This window comes from Lissotriton helveticus, chromosome 1_1 (genome assembly GCF_964261635.1).
Source record: "Lissotriton helveticus chromosome 1_1, aLisHel1.1, whole genome shotgun sequence".
NCBI lineage: Eukaryota > Metazoa > Chordata > Amphibia > Caudata > Salamandridae > Lissotriton > Lissotriton helveticus.
The window spans coordinates 1,472,686,941-1,472,710,582 of record NC_136057.1 but is presented as its reverse complement, the minus strand read 5'-3'; the positions used below and the strand labels follow the sequence as shown (position 1 = coordinate 1,472,710,582).

Here is a 23,642-nt window from a genome sequence, read left to right as displayed (position 1 = left end):
ATCCTAGCAGAGTCGGGCTGAAAAGGTTAGGCAAGCAAATACCAACTTTCTAAAAGTGGTGTTTGCAAACACAGAACATTAAAATAAACTTTACTAAAATATGTGTTTTATTATTCTGAGTTCAGGCATACTAAACTCGAATTTCTACCATGTTCCCCGAGTCTGTTAGGAATGTGGAATGTAACAATTCCAACAGCCCATTCTGGCCTATGAGAACAGGTAGCCTAACAATAGTGAAACACGAAAATGGCTGTAATTCACTATTAGGTCATGCCACACACATCAGGGCTTGTCCTCCCTTATGCTTACAATGCACCCTGCCCATGGGCCTACCATAGGCGTGACTAATATGAAGTTAAGGGTAAGTTTAGGGACTGGCAAGTAGGTGCACTTGCGCAGTCAGCATGACAGTACCAGACTGCACGCAGGTTCTGCAATGGCAGACCTTAGACACATTTTACCAGGCCGCTTCTGTGGTTGGCACAACCAGTGCTGCAAGCCCAGCAACAGCATTTGTATGTACAAGCCCTAGCACTCCTGGTGCACTTTACTGGGGTCTGACAGTAAACTAAATAAGCCAATCATGGAATCCAATCGATGTATACACTTTATACAGGGAGCACTTGCACTGTGGCACTGGTTGGCAGTGGCACAGTGCTCTGAGCAGCTAACACCAGCAAAACACATGATGCAACAGCAACAAAAATGGAAGGAAGACCCACGCCAATGGTGCCTGGTCTAACATGCTGGCATTGCAGCAGTGATGAAAAGATTAAGCAAGGGTTCTCCCCATTGATCAAAGAGGACCTGCACCACCCCGTGTGTAAGTGTCATTTGTGATCCGCTAAGCGTCATTGGTTTGTCCAATCTGAAGTTTAGGGATCCTGCCAGATGGTTCACCAACAGAATATTAACCTGGTGGTACAGCCACTTCCAGAGATGTAGAGCCTCCTGGCACAGGACCCAAGATCCAACTTCTTCCTGATAGGTGCAGTACCACATGGCAGTGGTGTTGTCCATGAGTACCTGCACCAGTCTTCCTCTTGATGGTGATCAGGAAGGGCTTCAACACCAAGTGAATAGCCTCAATTCCCAAAAAAACGATGTGGCGTTGAGTCTCCACTGAGAACCAAGGCCGCTAATATCCACTTCTCCCAGATGGCCTCACTAATCCAAATGCAAAGCAGCAATCACATCTGGGTGGGGTAGAAAGCGGAGTCTGACACTGACCAGTTTCAATCTGATAGCCACTTTGGCAGGTTGCAAGAAGTATTCTCTGAAATCTGGGTACAATCTGACATATTCCCTTAGTGGTGTGCCTATTGGAACTTGAGGTCCCACAGCAGTGCCAGACTGGGAAACCAATTATTTACAACAAGGGGTGGTGATGGACAGAGTCTCTGAATTAAGCAGAGTACTCTCACCCAGTCAAGAGATCAGGGCTAGATCCAACACCGTTTTTTAGCTCATTGCACCATCCCAGTTTCAGAACCTGGCTGTATGCAAATTAGTCTGTCCCTGGCCCAGTGCATCATGGGAACAGGGCAGACCAGACTACAAAAGCCAATTCTTACACTGGGAAGGAAACAAGCTTCCGGGGACCGGTTTCTGCCATTTCAGGCGTCTTCGGCCCGGCTTGCTTGAATCCTGATGGTGCAATGAGCAAGGGACTCACATCTGAGTATACCCTTCCACGCTTAGGGTGGACAAAATTATTTACAACAAGGGGTGGTGATGGACAGAGTCTCTGAATTAAGCAGAGTACTCTCACCCAGTCAAGAGATCAGGGCTAGATCCAACACCGTTTTTTAGCTCATTGCACCATCCCAGTTTCAGAACCTGGCTGTATGCAAATTAGTCTGTCCCTGGCCCAGTGCATCATGGGAACAGGGCAGACCAGACTACAAAAGCCAATTCTTACACTGGGAAGGAAACAAGCTTCCGGGGACCGGTTTCTGCCATTTCAGGCGTCTTTGGCCCGGCTTGCTTGAATCCTGATGGTGCAATGAGCAAGGGACTCACATCTGAGTATACCCTTCCACGCTTAGGGTGGACAAAATTATTTACAACAAGGGGTGGTGATGGACAGAGTCTCTGAATTAAGCAGAGTACTCTCACCCAGTCAAGAGATCAGGGCTAGATCCAACACCGTTTTTTAGCTCATTGCACCATCCCAGTTTCAGAACCTGGCTGTATGCAAATTAGTCTGTCCCTGGCCCAGTGCATCATGGGAACAGGGCAGACCAGACTACAAAAGCCAATTCTTACACTGGGAAGGAAACAAGCTTCCGGGGACCGGTTTCTGCCATTTCAGGCGTCTTCGGCCCGGCTTGCTTGAATCCTGATGGTGCAATGAGCAAGGGACTCACATCTGAGTATACCCTTCCACGCTTAGGGTGGACAAAATTATTTACAACAAGGGGTGGTGATGGACAGAGTCTCTGAATTAAGCAGAGTACTCTCACCCAGTCAAGAGATCAGGGCTAGATCCAACACCGTTTTTTAGCTCATTGCACCATCCCAGTTTCAGAACCTGGCTGTATGCAAATTAGTCTGTCCCTGGCCCAGTGCATCATGGGAACAGGGCAGACCAGACTACAAAAGCCAATTCTTACACTGGGAAGGAAACAAGCTTCCGGGGACCGGTTTCTGCCATTTCAGGCGTCTTCGGCCCGGCTTGCTTGAATCCTGATGGTGCAATGAGCAAGGGACTCACATCTGAGTATACCCTTCCACGCTTAGGGTGGACAAAATTATTTACAACAAGGGGTGGTGATGGACAGAGTCTCTGAATTAAGCAGAGTACTCTCACCCAGTCAAGAGATCAGGGCTAGATCCAACACCGTTTTTTAGCTCATTGCACCATCACAGTTTCAGAACCTGGCTGTATGTAAATTAGTCTGTCCCTGGCCCAGTGCATCATGGGAACAGGGCAGACCAGACTACAAAAGCCAATTCTTACACTGGGAAGGAAACAAGCTTCCGGGGACCGGTTTCTGCCATTTTAGGCGTCTTCGGCCCGGCTTGCTTGAATCCTGATGGTGCAATGAGCAAGGGACTCACATCTGAGTATACCCTTCCACGCTTAGGGTGGACAAAATTATTTACAACAAGGGGTGGTGATGGACAGAGTCTCTGAATTAAGCAGAGTACTCTCACCCAGTCAAGAGATCAGGGCTAGATCCAACACCGTTTTTTAGCTCATTGCACCATCCCAGTTTCAGAACCTGGCTGTATGCAAATTAGTCTGTCCCTGGCCCAGTGCATCATGGGAACAGGGCAGACCAGACTACAAAAGCCAATTCTTACACTGGGAAGGAAACAAGCTTCCGGGGACCGGTTTCTGCCATTTCAGGCATCTTCGGCCCGGCTTGCTTGAATCCTGATGGTGCAATGAGCAAGGGACTCACATCTGAGTATACCCTTCCACGCCCATCATGCACTGGGACAGGAACAGACTAATTTGCATACAGCCAGGTTCTGAAACTGGGATGGTGCAATGAGCTAAAAAACGGTGTTGGATCTAGCCCTGATCTCTTGACTGGGTGAGAGTATTCTGCTTAATTCAGAGACTCTGTCCCTCACCACCCCTTGTTGTAAATAATTTTGTCCACCCTAAGCGTGGAAGGGTATACTCAGACATGAGTCCCTTGCTCATTGCACCATCAGGATTCAAGCAAGCCGGGCCGAAGACGGCTGTAATGCCAGAAACCGGTCCCCGGAAGCTTGTTTCCTTCCCAGTGTAAGAATTGGCTTTTGTAGTTTGGTTTGCCCTGTTCCCATCATGCACTGGGACAGGAACAGACTAATTTGCATACAGCCAGGTTCTGAAACTGGGATGGTGCAATGAGCTAAAAAACGGTGTTGGATCTAGCCCTGATCTCTTGACTGGGTGAGAGTATTCTGCTTAATTCAAAGACTCTGTCCCTCACCACCCCTTGTTGTAAATAATTTTGTCCACCCTAAGCGTGGAAGGGTATACTCAGACATGAGTCCCTTGCTCATTGCACCATCAGGATTCAAGCAAGCCGGGCCGAAGACGGCTGTAATGCCAGAAACCGGTCCCCGGAAGCTTGTTTCCTTCCCAGTGTAAGAATTGGCTTTTGTAGTTTGGTTTGCCCTGTTCCCATCATGCACTGGGACAGGAACAGACTAATTTGCATACAGCCAGGTTCTGAAACTGGGATGGTGCAATGAGCTAAAAAACGGTGTTGGATCTAGCCCTGATCTCTTGACTGGGTGAGAGTATTCTGCTTAATTCAGAGACTCTGTCCCTCACCACCCCTTGTTGTAAATAATTTTGTCCACCCTAAGCGTGGAAGGGTATACTCAGACATGAGTCCCTTGCTCATTGCACCATCAGGATTCAAGCAAGCCGGGCCGAAGACGGCTGTAATGCCAGAAACCGTTCCCCGGAAGCTTGTTTCCTTCCCAGTGTAAGAATTGGCTTTTGTAGTTTGGTTTGCCCTGTTCCCACCATGCACTGGGACAGGAACAGACTAATTTGCATACAGCCAGGTTCTGAAACTGGGATGGTGCAATGAGCTAAAAAACGGTGTTGGATCTAGCCCTGATCTCTTGACTGGGTGAGAGTATTCTGCTTAATTCAGAGACTCTGTCCCTCACCACCCCTTGTTGTAAATAATTTTGTCCACCCTAAGCGTGGAAGGGTATACTCAGACATGAGTCCCTTGCTCATTGCACCATCAGGATTCAAGCAAGCCGGGCCGAAGACGGCTGTAATGCCAGAAACCGGTCCCCGGAAGCTTGTTTCCTTCCCAGTGTAAGAATTGGCTTTTGTAGTTTGGTTTGCCCTGTTCCCATCATGCACTGGGACAGGAACAGACTAATTTGCATACAGCCAGGTTCTGAAACTGGGATGGTGCAATGAGCTAAAAAACGGTGTTGGATCTAGCCCTGATCTCTTGACTGGGTGAGAGTATTCTGCTTAATTCAGAGACTCTGTCCCTCACCACCCCTTGTTGTAAATAATTTTGTCCACCCTAAGCGTGGAAGGGTATACTCAGACATGAGTCCCTTGCTCATTGCACCATCAGGATTCAAGCAAGCCGGGCCGAAGGCGGCTGTAATGCCAGAAACCGGTCCCCGGAAGCTTGTTTCCTTCCCAGTGTGAGAATTGGCTTTTGTAGTTTGGTTTGCCCTGTTCCCATCATGCACTGGGACAGGAACAGACTAATTTGCATACAGCCAGGTTCTGAAACTGGGATGGTGCAATGAGCTAAAAAACGGTGTTGGATCTAGCCCTGATCTCTTGAATGGGTGAGAGTATTCTGCTTAATTCAGAGACTCTGTCCCTCACCACCCCTTGTTGTAAATAATTTTGTCCACCCTAAGCGTGGAAGGGTATACTCAGACATGAGTCCCTTGCTCATTGCACCATCAGGATTCAAGCAAGCCGGGCCGAAGACGGCTGTAATGCCAGAAACCGGTCCCCGGAAGCTTGTTTCCTTCCCAGTGTAAGAATTGGCTTTTGTAGTTTGGTTTGCCCTGTTCCCATCATGCACTGGGACAGGAACAGACTAATTTGCATACAGCCAGGTTCTGAAACTGGGATGGTGCAATGAGCTAAAAAACGGTGTTGAATCTAGCCCTGATCTCTTGACTGGGTGAGAGTATTCTGCTTAATTCAGAGACTCTGTCCCTCACCACCCCTTGTTGTAAATAATTTTGTCCACCCTAAGCGTGGAAGGGTATACTCAGACATGAGTCCCTTGCTCATTGCACCATCAGGATTCAAGCAAGCCGGGCCGAAGACGGCTGTAATGCCAGAAACCGGTCCCCGGAAGCTTGTTTCCTTCCCAGTGTAAGAATTGGCTTTTGTAGTTTGGTTTGCCCTGTTCCCATCATGCACTGGGACAGGAACAGACTAATTTGCATACAGCCAGGTTCTGAAACTGGGATGGTGCAATGAGCTAAAAAACGGTGTTGGATCTAGCCCTGATCTCTTGACTGGGTGAGAGTATTCTGCCTAATTCAGAGACTCTGTCCCTCACCACCCCTTGTTGTAAATAATTTTGTCCACCCTAAGCGTGGAAGGGTATACTCAGACATGAGTCCCTTGCTCCATCAGGATTCAAGCAAGCCGGGCCGAAGACGGCTGTAATGCCAGAAACCGGTCCCCGGAAGCTTGTTTCCTTCCCAGTGTAAGAATTGGCTTTTGTAGTTTGGTTTGCCCTGTTCCCATCATGCACTGGGACAGGAACAGACTAATTTGCATACAGCCAGGTTCTGAAACTGGGATGGTGCAATGAGCTAAAAAACGGTGTTGGATCTAGCCCTGATCTCTTGACTGGGTGAGAGTATTCTGCTTAATTCAGAGACTCTGTCCCTCACCACCCCTTGTTGTAAATAATTTTGTCCACCCTAAGCGTGGAAGGGTATACTCAGACATGAGTCCCTTGCTCATTGCACCATCAGGATTCAAGCAAGCCGGGCCGAAGACGGCTGTAATGCCAGAAACCGGTCCCCGGAAGCTTGTTTCCTTCCCAGTGTAAGAATTGGCTTTTGTAGTTTGGTTTGCCCTGTTCCCATCATGCACTGGGACAGGAACAGACTAATTTGCATACAGCCAGGTTCTGAAACTGGGATGGTGCAATGAGCTAAAAAACGGTGTTGGATCTAGCCCTGATCTCTTGACTGGGTGAGAGTATTCTGCTTAATTCAGAGACTCTGTCCCTCACCACCTCTTGTTGTAAATAATTTTGTCCACCCTAAGCGTGGAAGGGTATACTCAGACATGAGTCCCTTGCTCATTGCACCATCAGGATTCAAGCAAGCCGGGCCGAAGACGGCTGTAATGCCAGAAACCGGTCCCCGGAAGCTTGTTTCCTTCCCAGTGTAAGAATTGGCTTTTGTAGTTTGATTTGCCCTGTTCCCATCATGCACTGGGACAGGAACAGACTAATTTGCATACAGCCAGGTTCTGAAACTGGGATGGTGCAATGAGCTAAAAAACGGTGTTGGATCTAGCCCTGATCTCTTGACTGGGTGAGAGTATTCTGCTTAATTCAGAGACTCTGTCCCTCACCACCCCTTGTTGTAAATAATTTTGTCCACCCTAAGCGTGGAAGGGTATACTCAGACATGAGTCCCTTGCTCATTGCACCATCAGGATTCAAGCAAGCTGGGCCGAAGACGGCTGTAATGCCAGAAACCGGTCCCCGGAAGCTTGTTTCCTTCCCAGTGTAAGAATTGGCTTTTGTAGTTTGGTTTGCCCTGTTCCCATCATGCACTTGGACAGGAACAGACTAATTTGCATACAGTCAGGTTCTGAAACTGGGATGGTGCAATGAGCTAAAAAACGGTGTTGGATCTAGCCCTGATCTCTTGACTGGGTGAGAGTATTCTGCTTAATTCAGAGACTCTGTCCCTCACCACCCCTTGTTGTAAATAATAGACTGGGAAACCAAAGCAGCGCTAGCAAACTGTGTCAGACCGGCCCCCATATGGTGCATAGCAAGTGTACAAGAGGGATATAGGTGGTTTTCCACCCAAGATAATTTGGGAGAAAGTGGCAAAAATGGTGCATTCTACAACACATTTATCATTATATATTCAATTGTATTAGCTTTTAAAGCATAGTAAATGACCTTACAGTATACCAGGAATTCCATCCACTTAAACAATTAGAATTAGGCCTTTTTCACATGTGTGGGTTATAGGTTATAGGTCCAATTAGAAAGTCTACATATAACACGTCAAAGTGCAGCTAAGACTCCCTTTTAATGAGTCAAGCTATCATCATGCAAAAATGGCACTGTAGGCATGTCAAAAAGCAATGTCTATAATGATCTATTAACAAGGAAGACAACGTTTGTTAAACATGTCATCCTCTAATCACATGAGAATTTGTGTTACAGTGATTTACAATACAAATATGCTTCAATTACTGAATCAATACGTTATTAACACAGGAAAGCCTAAAAAGCTAATTTAGTCCTTCATGCTGGCCATTTATTACCCCCAGATCCTCTAAGGTCTTACCTGAGAGACAAGGTCACCTCGCGACAATTACGGACAGGGGGCTTCTCACTGAGTGTGGGCCAAGGCCAGCTTTAGTGCTGACAATCTTTGTTGGGGCCTTTCAATGATTCCCTCACTATCTCCCTCCAACAGTGCCTATCATCTCTCCATAGACCCTCTCCCACATGTATTTCATTTGTTTTATAGTGCCCCAGTGTTGGGTGTCGGAGCAGTTTACATCACACACACACATACAGAGACAATGACTCATTTGTGTGTAAATCAGTGTATATAAAATGTTACATAAGATAAAGAGGGGGTCACTTGTCATCCATGAAGGTAGGAATTTTTTGAGAGGGGTTGGGCTGGGAAAATACATACTCCGGATTTAAAATGTACCACAGTGGTTAAGGTTGGCTTTACTAATAAGAAGGAGAGGATGTAAGAGCAGTCAACGTCGAAGATGGGGAACCAGGTTCGAATCTCGTCAACAACGATCAACATCCTGTGATTCTGGGCAAATCACTTAATCTCCCCGTGCCTAACAAAAATGAATGTGTCCTCATGTAACAAAACTGGTGCCATGTAAGGCACTATATAAAACTCTAAAAAAATATATATATATATTTCTACTCAAACAAAATCTTTTTTAGCAACATTAGGATAATAAAAGACTGGGATAAAACATAACTTACTAACTTGTACGATGCAGTTTGCATGTAGCTCTTTGATGGCAGTTCTTATCTCACTGTGCTATGTTATGATTGTAACTTATGAACTGCAAGCAACAAAAGGATCCCTGTGACAAAAGCCGTATCCCACTGAGCAATGCACATAAAATACAGTTATGTGATCTTCATGGTACTTGTTCTTTGCAGCAGGTATATTACACCTCTGCGCTACTTTACATGAGTCAAAACTGACACTAGACAAAACTCGCTACAGCAGGAACATTAACCACCTCAGATATCCTGACACTTTTAATGTAGCCTGAAAACTGCAGGATATAAAAGGAACTCTACAGCGGGGGCTTTTAACTCCATAACATATTTCAAAAAAACATTTCCCCGGGAACCTGGAAGGGTGGGGGGCCGATATCGTAGAACTAATGCAAAAACCGCCATCCTGTACACAAACCCACCACTCTCCCTCCCCAACCACCATTCCAGCCTCCTGGGTAAATGCCCAATGCCCGGTAAAGCCAATCCGGCTTGTCCCACAGAGGCGGAATGTGCCATTTTTCATGTTTGAACAGCACTATGCTGGAGGCCAGCAGTCTCAGAGTCATCCACACTGAGATCCAGAAAAGAGGCAGAAACATTCTAATCATAGCTCAGTGTCTTGGACTTTCCCTCGGGGGGGGGGGAAGCACAACATTGTGCTGTATCTAACATGGTTCCTATGAATAGAAGTATCTGAGAAACAGGCAGGTGTGACATTGGCACACTGACAGTGAGCCCATCGCCATTGTCTGGAGATAGTTGATGACTGCCTGGGAGAACCTGCCTTCAACAGCCAATCATCAAGGTAGGGGAAGACTGGTACCCCTGCCCTCTGAAGGTGTGGTGCAACCACCACCATCACTTTCATGAACACCCGAGGGAGGGGCAGTGGTGAAGCCAAAAGGGAGCTTAGTGAACTGAAAATGCTCCTGGTCCTCTGTGAATTGCATATAGTTCCTTTGGGCTTGTTCGATAGGGATATGGAAACATGCGTCATGCGGATCCAACGCCACCATCCAGAGCCTAAGGCAGAGAGGGCTTGGGCTAGTGTGAGCCTTTTGAATGTGCCCCTCGGCAGGAAGGCATTCTGAGGGCAAAGATGTAAAATAGGAGTAAGGCCTCCATCCTTTGGCGCAAGGAATTTGTAAGACTAACGGGAATAACACCCAGTTCCTACTTCTGAGACAACCCTTTCTTTGACCACTTTTTTGCCAAAAGGGTCTGCACTTTCTGTTGCAAGACAGACAGGTGGTAGTGGAAAGTGCAACGGGGTGGAGAGAAATGGAAAGCTGTAGCCCCAATGTACAGGTTGGGGGACCCGCTTATCTGAAGTGATCACTTGCTACCCTTGGAGGAAAAATTGAATTATGCCCATGACCGGATGATTGCGTGCTGGGAAGGACAAGCTTAAGCTAACGACATTGCTTTGTGACCTGCAACCTCAACTATAAAATGGGCGGATGGCCTGCTAGGTTGGAGGAGGGGTCTAGCATTGGCGAAACTAAATACAGCTACCATAGCCACGGGGAGGTAAAATTGCTGCAGGAAATGCCTGATTGGGGCAGACAGGCCCAAAGAAAGTGCTGTGGCCCTGCTCTCTTTAAAACGTTCTAGGGCCGAATTTACCTTCTTCGCAAAAAGGCGAGAGCCATCAAATGGCATGTCCATTAGGGACGATTGGATATTATGGAAGAAGCCTGTAGACCTCATCCAGGTGTTTCATTGAAATGCCACAATCGTGCCCAGTGCTTGACATAAGCAGCTGGTCCTGTTCAAGCCAGAATGTATTAAGAATCTTGCTGCATTGAAGCCACCCTAGAGGGCTTGAGTAAGGGACGCCTGAAGGTTGTCTGGAACTGATAGTAAAAATGCTGCCACTGTGTCCCATGGGGTATTGGAGTAGCGGTCTAGAAGACAGCGGCCATTCACTGACCTCAGAGCCAGGTTTGTGGAGGAGAAACTCTGCTTATAAAAATAGTAGAGTAGGCATTGGCATCAGCTTTCCTGAAGCAACAATCACTGACAGACAAAAAGACATGCCCTGCCAAGAAACGTCTTCATCTTAACAATTGCACTCCCACTTACAGCCCTACCATCTACCAAATGACAGTGCCCAGGAAGAAGTAGTCAGCCGCCTTTGCTAACAAGATGCTCATTTAATTTCTACAGGTAGTCCCAACTCTATTCTCTTTAATTCAGTGTCTGGATCACTAACCACTGGCTAAGGAAGCTATGTCCATCCTCTATCTTGTACATGACAAATTAGGTTCAACGGAAATGGATACCACTGGCCCTAATAATCAGACTCCCACAAAACCAGGTTCCATCCATTTTCTACAAAGTCTCTGTTCATATAGGGATTGGCGTACACACACACCTCTCCAGGTCGCAAAACAGGTACTTGAGTTTGCATAACCGGGGGCAGACCTGGGCTTCTGTGAAGGGGTTGACTGTCCCCCACTATCCATCAGAGGGTACCCGCCCCCAATGTCAATGAGGGATGCTCTTCTTCACTATGTAGCCTGAATGAATGATGCCTCAGAAGACAGTGTGGCTCATTTCTGCTCCCTGATGTAATCGCCACCCCGACACCACACGGAGCACAAGCAGCCAGACCTATGTAGAATCTTGGTTTCTGAACCGAAATTTCAACAAGTTTGTCCCCGCCTAGGAGGCTGCTGTCAACACCACCACCCACCAGGGCTCTTCATTTCTACAGCTCCTCCCACTTGCCCCCTGATGTCACCTTATGAAACCTGGGGTATCTATTCCTGTCCAAGGGCAGCGGGGAGCTGGATTCCATTTGACAAGATCTCTTCAGACCACCGCATTGGCGGTATCCTGGGCTGCAGCAGTCCAGTACTGGTTCAGGGAGCTTCATCTTGTGCCCTTGTCTTCTTCTGCTTCTGGTAGCTTCTCCCCTTGGTGCAGCGTGGAGCTTTTGCTTGCCAACCAGTGCTCACCTCTATGCCGGCAGGATTTCATTGAGGCAGTTGGCCCTGTCTCACAGCCAGGTCGCCATTTTGTGATCCCAACACTCTCATTGCTGCTGCTAGACTTTTCTACCCCTGTCAGAACCCCAGCACTCCTGCGGCGGAGGAGGAAGCCAAGCAGTTTGTCTCATCCCGGTCCAGGCACATCTCCTTCCTCTATGGCCCTCGATGGGAGGGGGGGGGCTACCTTGACCAGCCTCATGAGCTTGTCCAGCATAGACCGGCACCTTCCTCCAGGACATTAAGGACACAGCCTTTTGTCTTGGGCCTTTCTGTGATAGCCTCAGGCATTCTGGGTGTTGTAGTTTTGTTTTGTCTCCATGGAACTTATTAGGATAACACACTTGAAAACAATGATTTGTAGGTGACAAATTCCAGGCTTGAGTCCATGTCCGACCTGAAGTTATGTGGTCACTGTAGGTCTGGCCTGCCTATTGCTTTCGGGCAGCTGCAACTACGACGACTACACAGGAGGTACAAGCCGAACCTCCATCAGCACAGAAATGAAAACTAGAGCAGAAGAAGGACATTCAGAGTTGTAAGATATGGCTATTATCAAGATAAATTCTGGATGTTGGGGCGTGGCGCCAGACCCTCTGTCATTGGCATCCGCCATCTTCTCTAGCTAGGCCCCATTGGTTTTCTATTCTAAATCCACATCTTCTTACCTTGATGATATTGTACAAGACTGTATCTTGAAGCTGAAATTGTTGCCGGTCGATATTTAAAAGTCGATATTTTGTTACCACTCTTCATCTCTGCCCCTCTCGACCTTCTCTCTGGTTCAGGTCCAGGCCCACGTGTGGGTGAAGGGAGGATGTGAAGCCAACAAGTGCGATGAATGTCAGAAGAAGATAAAAAGCTTCCAGAGCTTGACGGGTCTCTGCTGTGTTTGGTGTCATACGAAGGTGATGTCATGTGTGTCTGCATGGGGGATGGTGAAATGTGTCCTGCTTTGTGCACACGCCTCTGCTGTCTCTGTCACATGAAGATGGTGAAATGTGTGCTACTATAGGGGTGGCTCTCTACTGCATCTGTCATATGAGGATGACGAAATGTGCACATCTATGGGGGTAGGACCCAACTGGATCAACTGTGACATGAAAATGATGTCACACATGCCTCAAAGGTAGTGGATTTATGCGGCGTCTGTCACTTGAAGGCGATGTCACGTGCGCCTCTAGGGGGAGTGAGTCTCTGTGGGGCCAGTCCAAAGAAGGTGATGTCACACATGGCTCTGTGGGACTGCGGTTCTGTGGCATCTGTAACTTGAATGTGATGTCACACATACTTTTAAAGGAAATGCGCCTGCTTGACCTTTCCCATGAAGGTGGCGTCATTTTACGCCCCTCTGATTGTCAGATGAGATTGTGAGTTATGTCAAAGTATAGATCACTGACGCACCTTTCATTTTATCGTGTACTACAAATTGTATCATCTCTTGACTTTGCTGCTGTCGGACACAAAGGCAAGAGATACAAAACAACATCTGAATTCACCGGTTAGGTATGCCTAAAATATTGTTTCAGAAGGCCAGGTCTGGCAGTTGTTCCCAGAAAAAGAGAACATTAATTACATTCTTTATTGTGTAGTTAATCAGCACTTTTCCGTAACCATCTTCCTTCGGTTTCCTATTCTTAATTTATCGTTTTTCCAAACAAACTTAAATAAACCTATTTTCAACCATAAAAACAATGCTCAGTAGATTAAAGTAACAACTGAGTTCTTTGCCGTGATATAGGAAGAACTCTTGTTGTCTCCTAGTTGGCCCTGGAAACACTCACTGGGTTTGACATTTGTCCATGAAGGTGATGTCACAATTTTATCTGAATGACCGGGCACCTGAGTGTGTACGGTGTCAAATGAACATGATGTCGCAAGTGCCTCTGATTATCATGGCTCCTGTCAGTGTCTGGCGGCATGTTATGATGAGCTCGTGCCCACGGGAGCTCGAGGACGCCTCGTATCCTCGAGGTCTCGTGGTCATCTATTAATGGAATGTGGGGTTTGAACGGGGCGGGAGGAGACGCATAGGATAACGGCGGAGCGGTGTTGCCTGCCAAGTGTTGTTTGCATTTCTCCTGTGTTACTTGTAATAGGGTAGACATGGCTTGGCAGTTCGGGCTGGACTGTTCCAACGAGGCACAGGGTCAGACTGATTTGCATATGGCCGTGTCTGAACTAGGGCGGCGGAGTGAGCTAAAGAATGATGACGGTTTAAACCCAGATCAGTTGACTGGAGGTGAGTGCTTGCAATGTTCAACACTCCATCCATAATCTCCTTTGGTTTTGCTTTGTTTGCCCTAAGTTAGATGTGGGTCCCTTGATCACTTTGCCACTGGATTCAACCTAGCCTGGCTGATGACGGCTGATTAGCCAGAAACCGGTCCCAGGATGCTTGTTTCCGGTCCAGGGAAGATATGGCTTGGCAGTTCGGGTTGGACTGTTCCCATGAGGCACAGGGTCAGACTGATTTGCATATGGCCATGTCTGAACTGGGGTGGCGGAGTGAGCTAAAGAATGATGATTGATTAAACCCAGATCAGTTGACTGGGTGGGAGTGCTTGCAATGTTCAACACTCTGTCCATCATCCCTTTTGGTTTTGCTTTGTTCGCCCTAAGTTGGCAGGGTATGCCCAGACGTGGGTCCCTTGCTCACTTTGCCACTGGATTCAAGCTAGCCTGCAGTCGCGGCTAGTGACACTTACAAGTGATGGGGTGATTGTGTGAACGTGTGTACTGTGATGGCTTGAGAGGCTAAATGGAGGACAGCGAAACTGGCAGTGTGTGCTGGCTTTGGTGTATGACAACAAAATAGAAGTGTAAAGTACATATGAAGACATAACGGGGCTCTATTAATTCAACAACATGGTGTGAGCGTGTGTGTGTCCATCTCTGTCTCTCCTGTACTGCAATTGAGAGACATGCTATTGTCCTCCAAAACATTCCCGCTTCGCTTGTCCATTTCCTTTCAACCTGTGGCTTTTGACACCGTTATATAAAGACCACCACGAAGTATGTTTCTATTCACAAATCACTGGATTCCTTGTGTTACAACAGTCGTGTAAAGTAAAGATTGTCCCACGCCTTATTTCATGAGTGAATGAAATGAAGTACAAGCTGCACCGGAAAACAAATCTAAAGCAGCAATATACGTTTCAGACAGTTTCACCCTCTCATGGGAAAAACCTTAAATGTATTTAAACGTTATGTATTCGTCTCACACACCACTCAGTCAGCGGCATCCAGGGAAAGGATTTTTCACCCATAATGTTATCAAACAGAGTAATAGGGTCATTGGTGACAACCTGCTGCTCACTCAGGGTGTCCATTGATAGCCCCAAGCCGAGACCTTCATCTGTCTACGGCGGCCAGGCTCTTGCTTGGACCCACATAGAACAGTCATCACCCGGGCTTGTACATCAGTGGTCTCGGACACCGGATATCCGCCCCATGAACATCACCTGTCATTCAGACCTAGTGCGTCGAGTATCATAAAATGCACGATTGAAATATACTTGGAAGGAAACAGGCAGGGTTTTTGTCACTTTTGGCCCAAAACAAAAGTGTGGAGAGGGTCTTGTGTGGTAGGTCAGGAGCAGGCAACAAACAGGTTTAGTTGCGGACGGCATGACGGGCGTGGGGGGAGATGGGGTCGTCACGGGGGGAATTCGGTGCTGGGAGGCGGGAGGGGTTTATTTAAAGAAAAATATAAAACTTACCCTCCCGCGCCACCACAGTTATAGATGGGTCCCGACTCCCGCTCCCACTGTCCTGCGTTGAGTCGTCCTCAAGGAATGGCAGCCTCCCTCCCTCCCTTTCGCCAATCACAACGTTGTGATTGGTGAGGCGCATTGGAGCGCGCCCCATCCGGGCCATTTTCTCCATGTAGGCTGCTGCATGCAGCCTACATAGAGGAAAGGGGAGAGTGGGCGGTCCTGCTCGACGGCAGGGAGGGAGTGGCTTGACCACTGTTGTGCATACTGACTGACTGGTCGTCCCCAGGGCCGACCAGTCAGTCAGTACGCACAACAGTGGGGAAGCCACTCCCCCCTGCCCTTGAGCAGGATCGTCCACAACCCAACCAGGCACTTCTGCTTTCTCGCAGTGCGAGAAGCAGAAACATGGTAATTTTTACCATTTATGTTTCTGCCTTCTCGCACTGCGAGAAAGCTGTGGGGCGACGCCCCCACACCCCTATGGGGGAGGCGCCACTGCTAGCCTGCCTGATGACGGCTGATTAGCCAGAATCCGGTCCCAGGATGCTTGTTTCCGGTCCAGGGAAGACATGGCTTGGCAGTTCGGGCTGGACTGTTCCCATGAGGCACAGGGTCAGACTGATTTGCATATGGCCATGTCTGAACTGGGGTGGAGGAGTGAGCTAAACAATGCTGATGGATTAAACATAGATCAGTTGACTGGGGGTGAGTGCTTGCAATGTTCAACACTCCGTCCATCATCCCCTTTGGTTTTGCTTTGTTCGTCCTAAGTCGGCAGGGTATGCCCAGACATGGGTCCCTTGCTCACTTTGATAGCAGAAAAGTATCCAGGCAACAATAAAGTAGACAACTGGCACAGGTAAAACATATCACATAAAACACAAGTGAAAAAATATACTAACTAATAATCATGATATAATAAAATGTTTTTAATAACAATGATAAGAATTGATGAGCACATTCAATCAAATGCACAAATTGATAAAAAGATAAAAAAGAGAATCTAGTATTCAATTGTCGTGTTTTCTACAAATAAAAAGGAGAAATGAATTATGGTGATTTCCCCAGCTGATTGTCAGAGTTGATGTATATCTGCCAACGCGTTTCGACACAACTAGTGTGTCTTCATCAGGACAAAATCAGCAAATTTCTAGAATTTAAGAAAACCCAGGTTACAAAATATTCACTTGTGTCTTAACAAATACAATTCCATTTCTTTTTTTCTCTTACACAATGCCAGATATGTCTTACAACAAGGACAAAAAATATATCACAGTCATGAAAACACATAAATACATAGGGAAAAAAAGAAGACTTATCAGAATTATAAACAACTCCTCAGTCTAACACCCGTTACTCTAATCAAAAAAACTCTAACTCATCTTTCAGAAGAGGACTCATAATAAGATCTCATAGTTATTAATATGCCTAGAGGAATTACTGATATCTTAGACAGTGATACAAAAAGCAACATACTATAATGAACACTCTGGTGAAACCCAAAGAATGGTTAAACATAAAGATCATTGGTGCTGATTCTCTATCTAGATACTATTTATAAACGTATCCGTAAACTTCCTAAGCATGTTGGATTTGTATACTAAACCTGTATATATGAAGCATACCGGAATTGGATTGTTATATCTTCCCTCATATGGTCATTTTCCAAGGTTCGTTGAGTAAAAATGCTGGTATCGTATATGATATACTGTTCTGCTGTCACTTCGCTATCTATAAAGGAATTTATCGAGTTATTAGATACCAATTGTAGCTTTAATTCCTCCACTCTCCATTTAGACACTCTAGGGTATTACCTCTTAGTTTATCATGTAGTCGCGTATAGCGTTTCTATTGACTTCTGTCATTATGAGGGAACATATCTTGCTTAAAACCGTGTTCAAGTATACCTATAAGGAAGGATGGAAGAAAAACAGAGGGAGGGATACTATTCAGTATTTAATCGTTGCGTACATATATCTACATGCGAATTCCATATTATAGAGCATTATGCCCTTACCTTACTTCGTCAAAGCATGGTCATTCATGGCAACATTGAAGGTACTACAAGGTCCACTAACCCAAAAACGTTTTCTGTAAATGATGGCAAAAAAACAACAAACGTCGAGGATGAGAGAGAGTAAATGCTCCCACAGCGGTAATACACTTTAGAGCGTGAACTAACTTAGAATGTTAGTTCAAATATACACTTTACTCTATCACACGCCCGTATGATTAGATAGATCTTGCTTACTTAAAAACCGCTGTCCAGAAAACATGGATAGCGTCCGGATTACTGCCAGAACATCCGGGATACTTGAAGAGCGTCTATGGTTTCGGCGCCTAGGATGTGTAGTTTCCCGGCAGTCGGTTCCCAGTGTAGAAACCTTTAAATGTAAAGAGAGACACTGCTCAAATTACAAAGGCTATATTCCTCATGCTAAAAACAGACTCGTGCTAAAAAGAGAACATATTCTAGGGTGTACGTCACCTCTGAATATTACCAAGTTTACTACTTTTAAAGTTATTGCTCACTTTGCCACTGGATTCAAGCTAGCCTGGCTGATGACGGCTGATTAGCCAGAAACAGGTCCCAGGATGCTTGTTTCTGGTCCAGGGAAGACATGGCTTGGCAGTTCGGACTGGACTGTTCCCATGAGGCACAGGGTCAGACTGATTTGCATATGTCTGAACTGGGGTGACGGACACTGGGGTAACGAAAAGTCGTGGGCTGTGTTACGCCCCTGGTGACGGAGTGAGCTAAAGAGCTAAAGTGAGCTAAAGAATGATGATGGATTAAACCCAGATCAGTTGACTGGGGGGAGTGCTTGCAATGTTCAACACTCCGTCCATCATCCCCTTTGGTTTTGCTTGCTTGTAATAATGACAACTGTTTATCACTCACAACGTCTTAAGTGCGACGTTTCTTCACCACAATTTTGGCGATGATCTTGGGTGGTCACCCTGCGGACGTGCAGCAACTTTTAGAAACACAGCAGCGTAAGGATTCCCAGCTAACCAACAGACCTGGTCTGGTCGTGGTCTTGGCGAATTTCAAGTTCTTCATAAGAGCCCGTTCCTCATGCGCATGAGCTGTGTCAGTTTCTTTGGTGGGCGTGTCATTGCAGCTCCTCAAAGCGAAGCAGTCAAATGACACGCCTCCTTTCACGGATGCCTCGTATGATTGGCTGGCAGTCTAGTCAGTTCCTATTAACTCTCTCTATCCTTCTTTCGAGAGAGCGACGCAGCGAAAGAATATACTTCTGAAAAAGGAATATATTCCCGTTATTTCTACATCGCAACTGCAGTGCGGTCACGCCTAAAAGGTCACTTCCTCTTATTTTCTTCAGAGGTTTGTACTTCACAGCCACGTGCAACAGCTGATTTCTCCTACGGTGACTTGCACACCTGGTAAGACTGTTCTTAGTGCATTTCTGGTTCTGTTGGTGATATGCACACCTTGATTTCATTCTCTTCTTAGTGCATTTTACGGTGATGTGCACACCTTTGTTTATCTCTTTTGCTTGTTTGTATGAGAAAATCTTAGCATTAACTTTGTTGTAAAAGGACGTGAAATTTGTTCAATAGCATTATCAATATTGAATATTTTTTTTTTTACCACCATTGTAAAGTGAACTGTGCATTACTGCTGTACCCTCTCTTTGACACGCTTTGAGATTAATTGTTATCAACTATGGATACTTCTGGTGATAATTCAAGGCACACCAAAGGGCCTTGACTCTACTCAGTAAGGCTGAGTCGATATAACAACATAACGGAACAAAATGACAGTACTGAGTACCATTTACTAAATCACTTCATATCTAGACCGATTAAACTAAACCAACAGGTCCACACTGTTCAAAATGCCATTACTCATTTGATTTGGCAGCAAGCGTTTTTGAATTGCTTATCAAAAACACTCTATACACATACAAAATTCTATTTACAGAGAAAACATAACATACTTAATGAAAACACTTCACCATAGAGACACCAACAACCACTCAATGCATCCCTTCAGCCATTCCCCCAATCATTCACAACACTAATAGCATTCAACCCTCACACCACACACACACCCCACTGGGTCGGGCCAAACCTGACTACTTAACTTGAAAAAGACCACGTCCCAGGGAGGACTACTTATACAAAAAAAGCCAAACAACCAAACGATTGGACCTCAATCTCACAATGGCACACACCCAAATCAAAACTTCCAAATATCACAGCGTACAAAAATTATTTACAGTGCACCAGTGGACGACCTAATTTACAACACGTTTGTTTGACATAACACAATACAAAGGCCGACTCGTTTCGAACCCAACAGGTAACAGGGTTCTCATCAGGACCACAGAATCGAAGATAAAGAGAGAAACACATACTCTTATTCAGTTGAACATCACCTATTTTTTCATCAGACAACATACACCAACCACGGTGCGAGCAGCCTATCTTAGTCATGCGGCAGACCAAATCTGTTAAGCCAGGAGTGAAGAAAGCAAGAGGGAGTGTAGCAAATTGACAACAGAACAGTCTTACAAAAAACGTCCATCTTAAACTGTCACAAAATGTATACTTTTGATTTGCCGGCGCAGAGACTTACAGAGAGATGTCTCCAAGGGATCTTCCCAACACTACTTGTATGTTAAATTGCAGGATCGCCGATATAAAATCCGTATCACCTGCCAGGCAAGTACATTTTTTTTTTAGCAATTGCTCATTCTCCATTGAGTTCGCACATACTTGTGTGAAAAGCGGATGGGCATACCTTGTTCACTACGTGTCCACAAAGTGAGCATGAGATCAGCAAGGATTGTTTTCCCTTTGTGTGCCAATTCTCACCAATGCTGTAAACAAACGGAAATATCTCTTACCTCCGGCTGCTGGCTTGTCACACGTCAAAGCTAAAAGATGTCCATTTTTTATTAAAAATCGCACAGCATCACTAACCTGATTATTTGGAAATAGAGCAATCGTTTCTCGCCCGTCCACAAATCCGGCTTCGAGGATGATGGACGGAGCGTTTGAATAAATCAAACACTCACCCCCAGTCAACTGATCTGGGTTTAATCCATCACCATTCTTTAGTTCACTCAGCCACCCCAGTTCAGACATGGCTATATGCAAATCAGTCTGACCCTGTGACTTATGGGAACAGTCCAGCCCGAACTGCCAAGCCATGTCTTCCCTGGACCGGAAACAAGCATCCTGGGACCGGTTTCGGATTCATAATCCTCATCAGCCAGGCTATCTTGAATCCAGTGGCCAAGTGAACAAGGGACTCACGTCTGAGCATACCCTGCCACACTTAGGGCGAACAAAGCGATACAAAAGAGGATGATGGACGGAGCGTTTGAATAAATCAAACACTCACCCCCAGTCAACTGATCTGGGTTTAATCCATCACCATTCTTTAGTTCACTCAGCCACCCCAGTTCAGACATGGCTATATGCAAATCAGTCTGACCCTGTGCCTTATGGGAACAGTCCAGTCCGAACTGCCAAGCCATGTCTTCCCTGGACCGGAAACAAGCATCCTGGGACCGGTTTCGGATTCATAATCCTCATCAGCCAGGCTATCTTGAATCCAGTGGCCAAGTGAACAAGGGACTCACGTCTGAGCATACCCTGCCACACTTAGGGCGAACAAAGCGATACAAAAGAGGATGATGGACGGAGCGTTTGAATAAATCAAACACTCACCCCCAGTCAACTGATCTGGGTTTAATCCATCACCATTCTTTAGTTCACTCAGCCACCCCAGTTCAGACATGGCTATATGCAAATCAGTCTGACCCTGTGCCTTATGGGAACAGTCCAGCCCGAACTGCCAAGCCATGTCTTCCCTGGACCGGAAACAAGCATCCTGGGACCGGTTTCGGATTCATAATCCTCATCAGCCAGGCTATCTTGAATCCAGAGGTCTTGGCACATAACAGCATGCTTACTGACTAATATGGCTATACAAAATGAGCTTTCTCAACAAAGTGGGAGGAGAGACATTTTTCCTTACATCAGCAAGAATAGCCTGTCAGTTCTATACTAGGAGCAGGTGCATTCTATCAGCTAGGCCTTTCTGAGCATGTGCAATGCTCTGGAAGAGGGAGAAAGGACATGGCAAGCACATGGCTAACTAATATGGCTGCCAAGTACAAAATGGCTTTCAGCTCATGCTAACAGCGATACCTGCAATCTTTAACCCAAGACCCATCGCACAAAGACCAACTAAGATCCTTTATCGGTCTCATTGAATATTATGCCAAGTTTGTTAAATCTTTTGCAAGCAAGACTGAGAGTCTCAAAGCTCTCTTGAGAAAAGGTCAAAGTTTTGTGTGGGGAACTGAACAACAAGAGTGTTTTGATGACATTAACAGAGAGATTTGCAATGCTGGCATTTTATCCCCTTTTGATGTCAACCTACGGTCAATATTAACTGTTGCTGCTAGTGCTACAGGTTTAGGTGCTGTCCTCTCTCAAAAACATTGTGGAACGGAGAGGCCAGTAGCCTTTGCTTCCAGGACACTGTCCAAGTCAGAAAGGAACTACTCAGTTATTGAGAGGGAGGCCTTGGCTGCTGCTTGGGGAGTGGAATATTTTCGTAATGTTGGTTTGGGTGCTGAATTCTTATTTCGGTTTGATCATAAACCTCCCCTCACTATACTTTTTCCTGGTGGGGCTGGCAAAGGTTCAGTGCGCTTGGCCAGGCTAGCGGCCAGGCTGCAAGAATATTGTTATGTTCTTGAGTACATTACTGGTTGGCAGAACAAACAAGCTGACTGTTTATCTAGGTTGTCAATAGATAGTACACAGATGGGCAACCAACATGATGATCCTGTTGATTTCTGTGGAGGATGTTGTGTGACGGGGCAGGTGTGTTTCCCAGGAAGAATGGGATATGGAAATGTCTAAAAACTATACCCTCAGTGAAGTGATGCGCCTTATTTCTTATGGAAGAAGAAGAGCCAGCTGTGTCTCTACACCTCGGCAACCTTTCTTGAAAGTGTTGGATGAATTGTCTACTTGTGGGAAAAGTATACTTATGAGGGGCGACAATTTTGTTCCCCCTTTTGGTGTGAAAAGAAAAATTATTCAAATGGCACATGGGTTTGACTCCATGCCCTGTCAAGGCCCAGTTTTGATGGCCGGGCATGGATAGACAAATGACTAACTTTGTGGTCTATTGCAAGGTTTAAAAGGAAAGTGAGAGGAGACTCAAGGTAGGCAAGCAAGTGGACATGGGTCACAGCCCCAATCCTGGCAAACCCTGGCATAGTGTTTGCATAGACTTCATCGGCCCAATGTCTGATTTGGATGAAGATTGTACATTTGCCCTGGTTTTGGTGGATGTGTTTTCTAAATGGCTTTCCCTGGTGTTTTTGAGGGAGACCTCAACTATCTCCACCATTGTAAATCTGAACAAAATATTTCAGGAAGAAGGTACCACTTTTCTTCTTATCACTGATAATGGTACTCAACTAGTTTCCCAGGATATGAAGATTTTTCTCAAAAAACATGACATCATTCACCATCACACCTCTCTATATAATCCCCAGGGAAATGGCATGGTCGAGAGGGCCAACAGAACTGTGAAGGGTGCCATACAAATGGCAATATCTTCAGGCTTGGATGTCAAGAAGGCTGTGCAAGATCTAGTGTGGGCCCATCGCACAACCATACAGGAAGCTACTTCCAAGTCTCCTTCTAAAATTATGAGAGGCAGGCTCCCTGGGAGCAAGATGGTTCCTTCCTGGTTGAAGGAGTTAGTACATAAAATTGGTTCTCTCTATCCGGAGGATCTAAAGTGTGCACGCTCCACGTATTATGTGTTAGAAGGTGACTGGGTAAAAGTCAAATCTGGGCGCATGATTAGAGGTCTTTCGAAATTCAAAGAACCTTACAAAGTTCTACATGCTTTTGACTTTTATGTTATTCTTGAAAATGGTGAACGCTGGAATTGACATAGGGTTGCTTTGTACCAAAGAGGGGGTTGTGGTTCTAGTGTGGAAAAAGGAGAGAGTTGTGGTGGCTACCTGTTCAAGGATGATGATGAGTTTAGCCATCGTGGGGAAAGTCAACAGGTTCCCGTTGCGTCGGAAGAATCTGTTTTTCCCAGTTGTAGCAGTGAAAGAAGCACCATTGATGTTAATTTTAGTAAGGGTGCAACCTCCAGGGTGGGTAGAGTTTGTAGACCACCCAAGTATCTAAAGGATTATACTTCGTAG

General features: G+C 46.0%; 1 protein-coding gene across 4 annotated transcripts in view; it reads left to right on the top strand.

Annotated features, from left to right (window-relative positions):
* The window catches only part of DGKA (diacylglycerol kinase alpha), a 387,021-nt gene that overhangs the window by 269,761 nt on the left and 93,618 nt on the right, over positions 1–23,642 (top strand). For all 4 annotated transcript variants that reach the window (XM_078686412.1, XM_078686395.1, XM_078686404.1 and 1 more), the window contains one exon: positions 12,487–12,606. In XM_078686412.1, the coding sequence (XP_078542538.1) occupies positions 12,487–12,606 (120 nt within the window). The remainder of the gene's footprint in view (positions 1–12,486; positions 12,607–23,642) is intronic.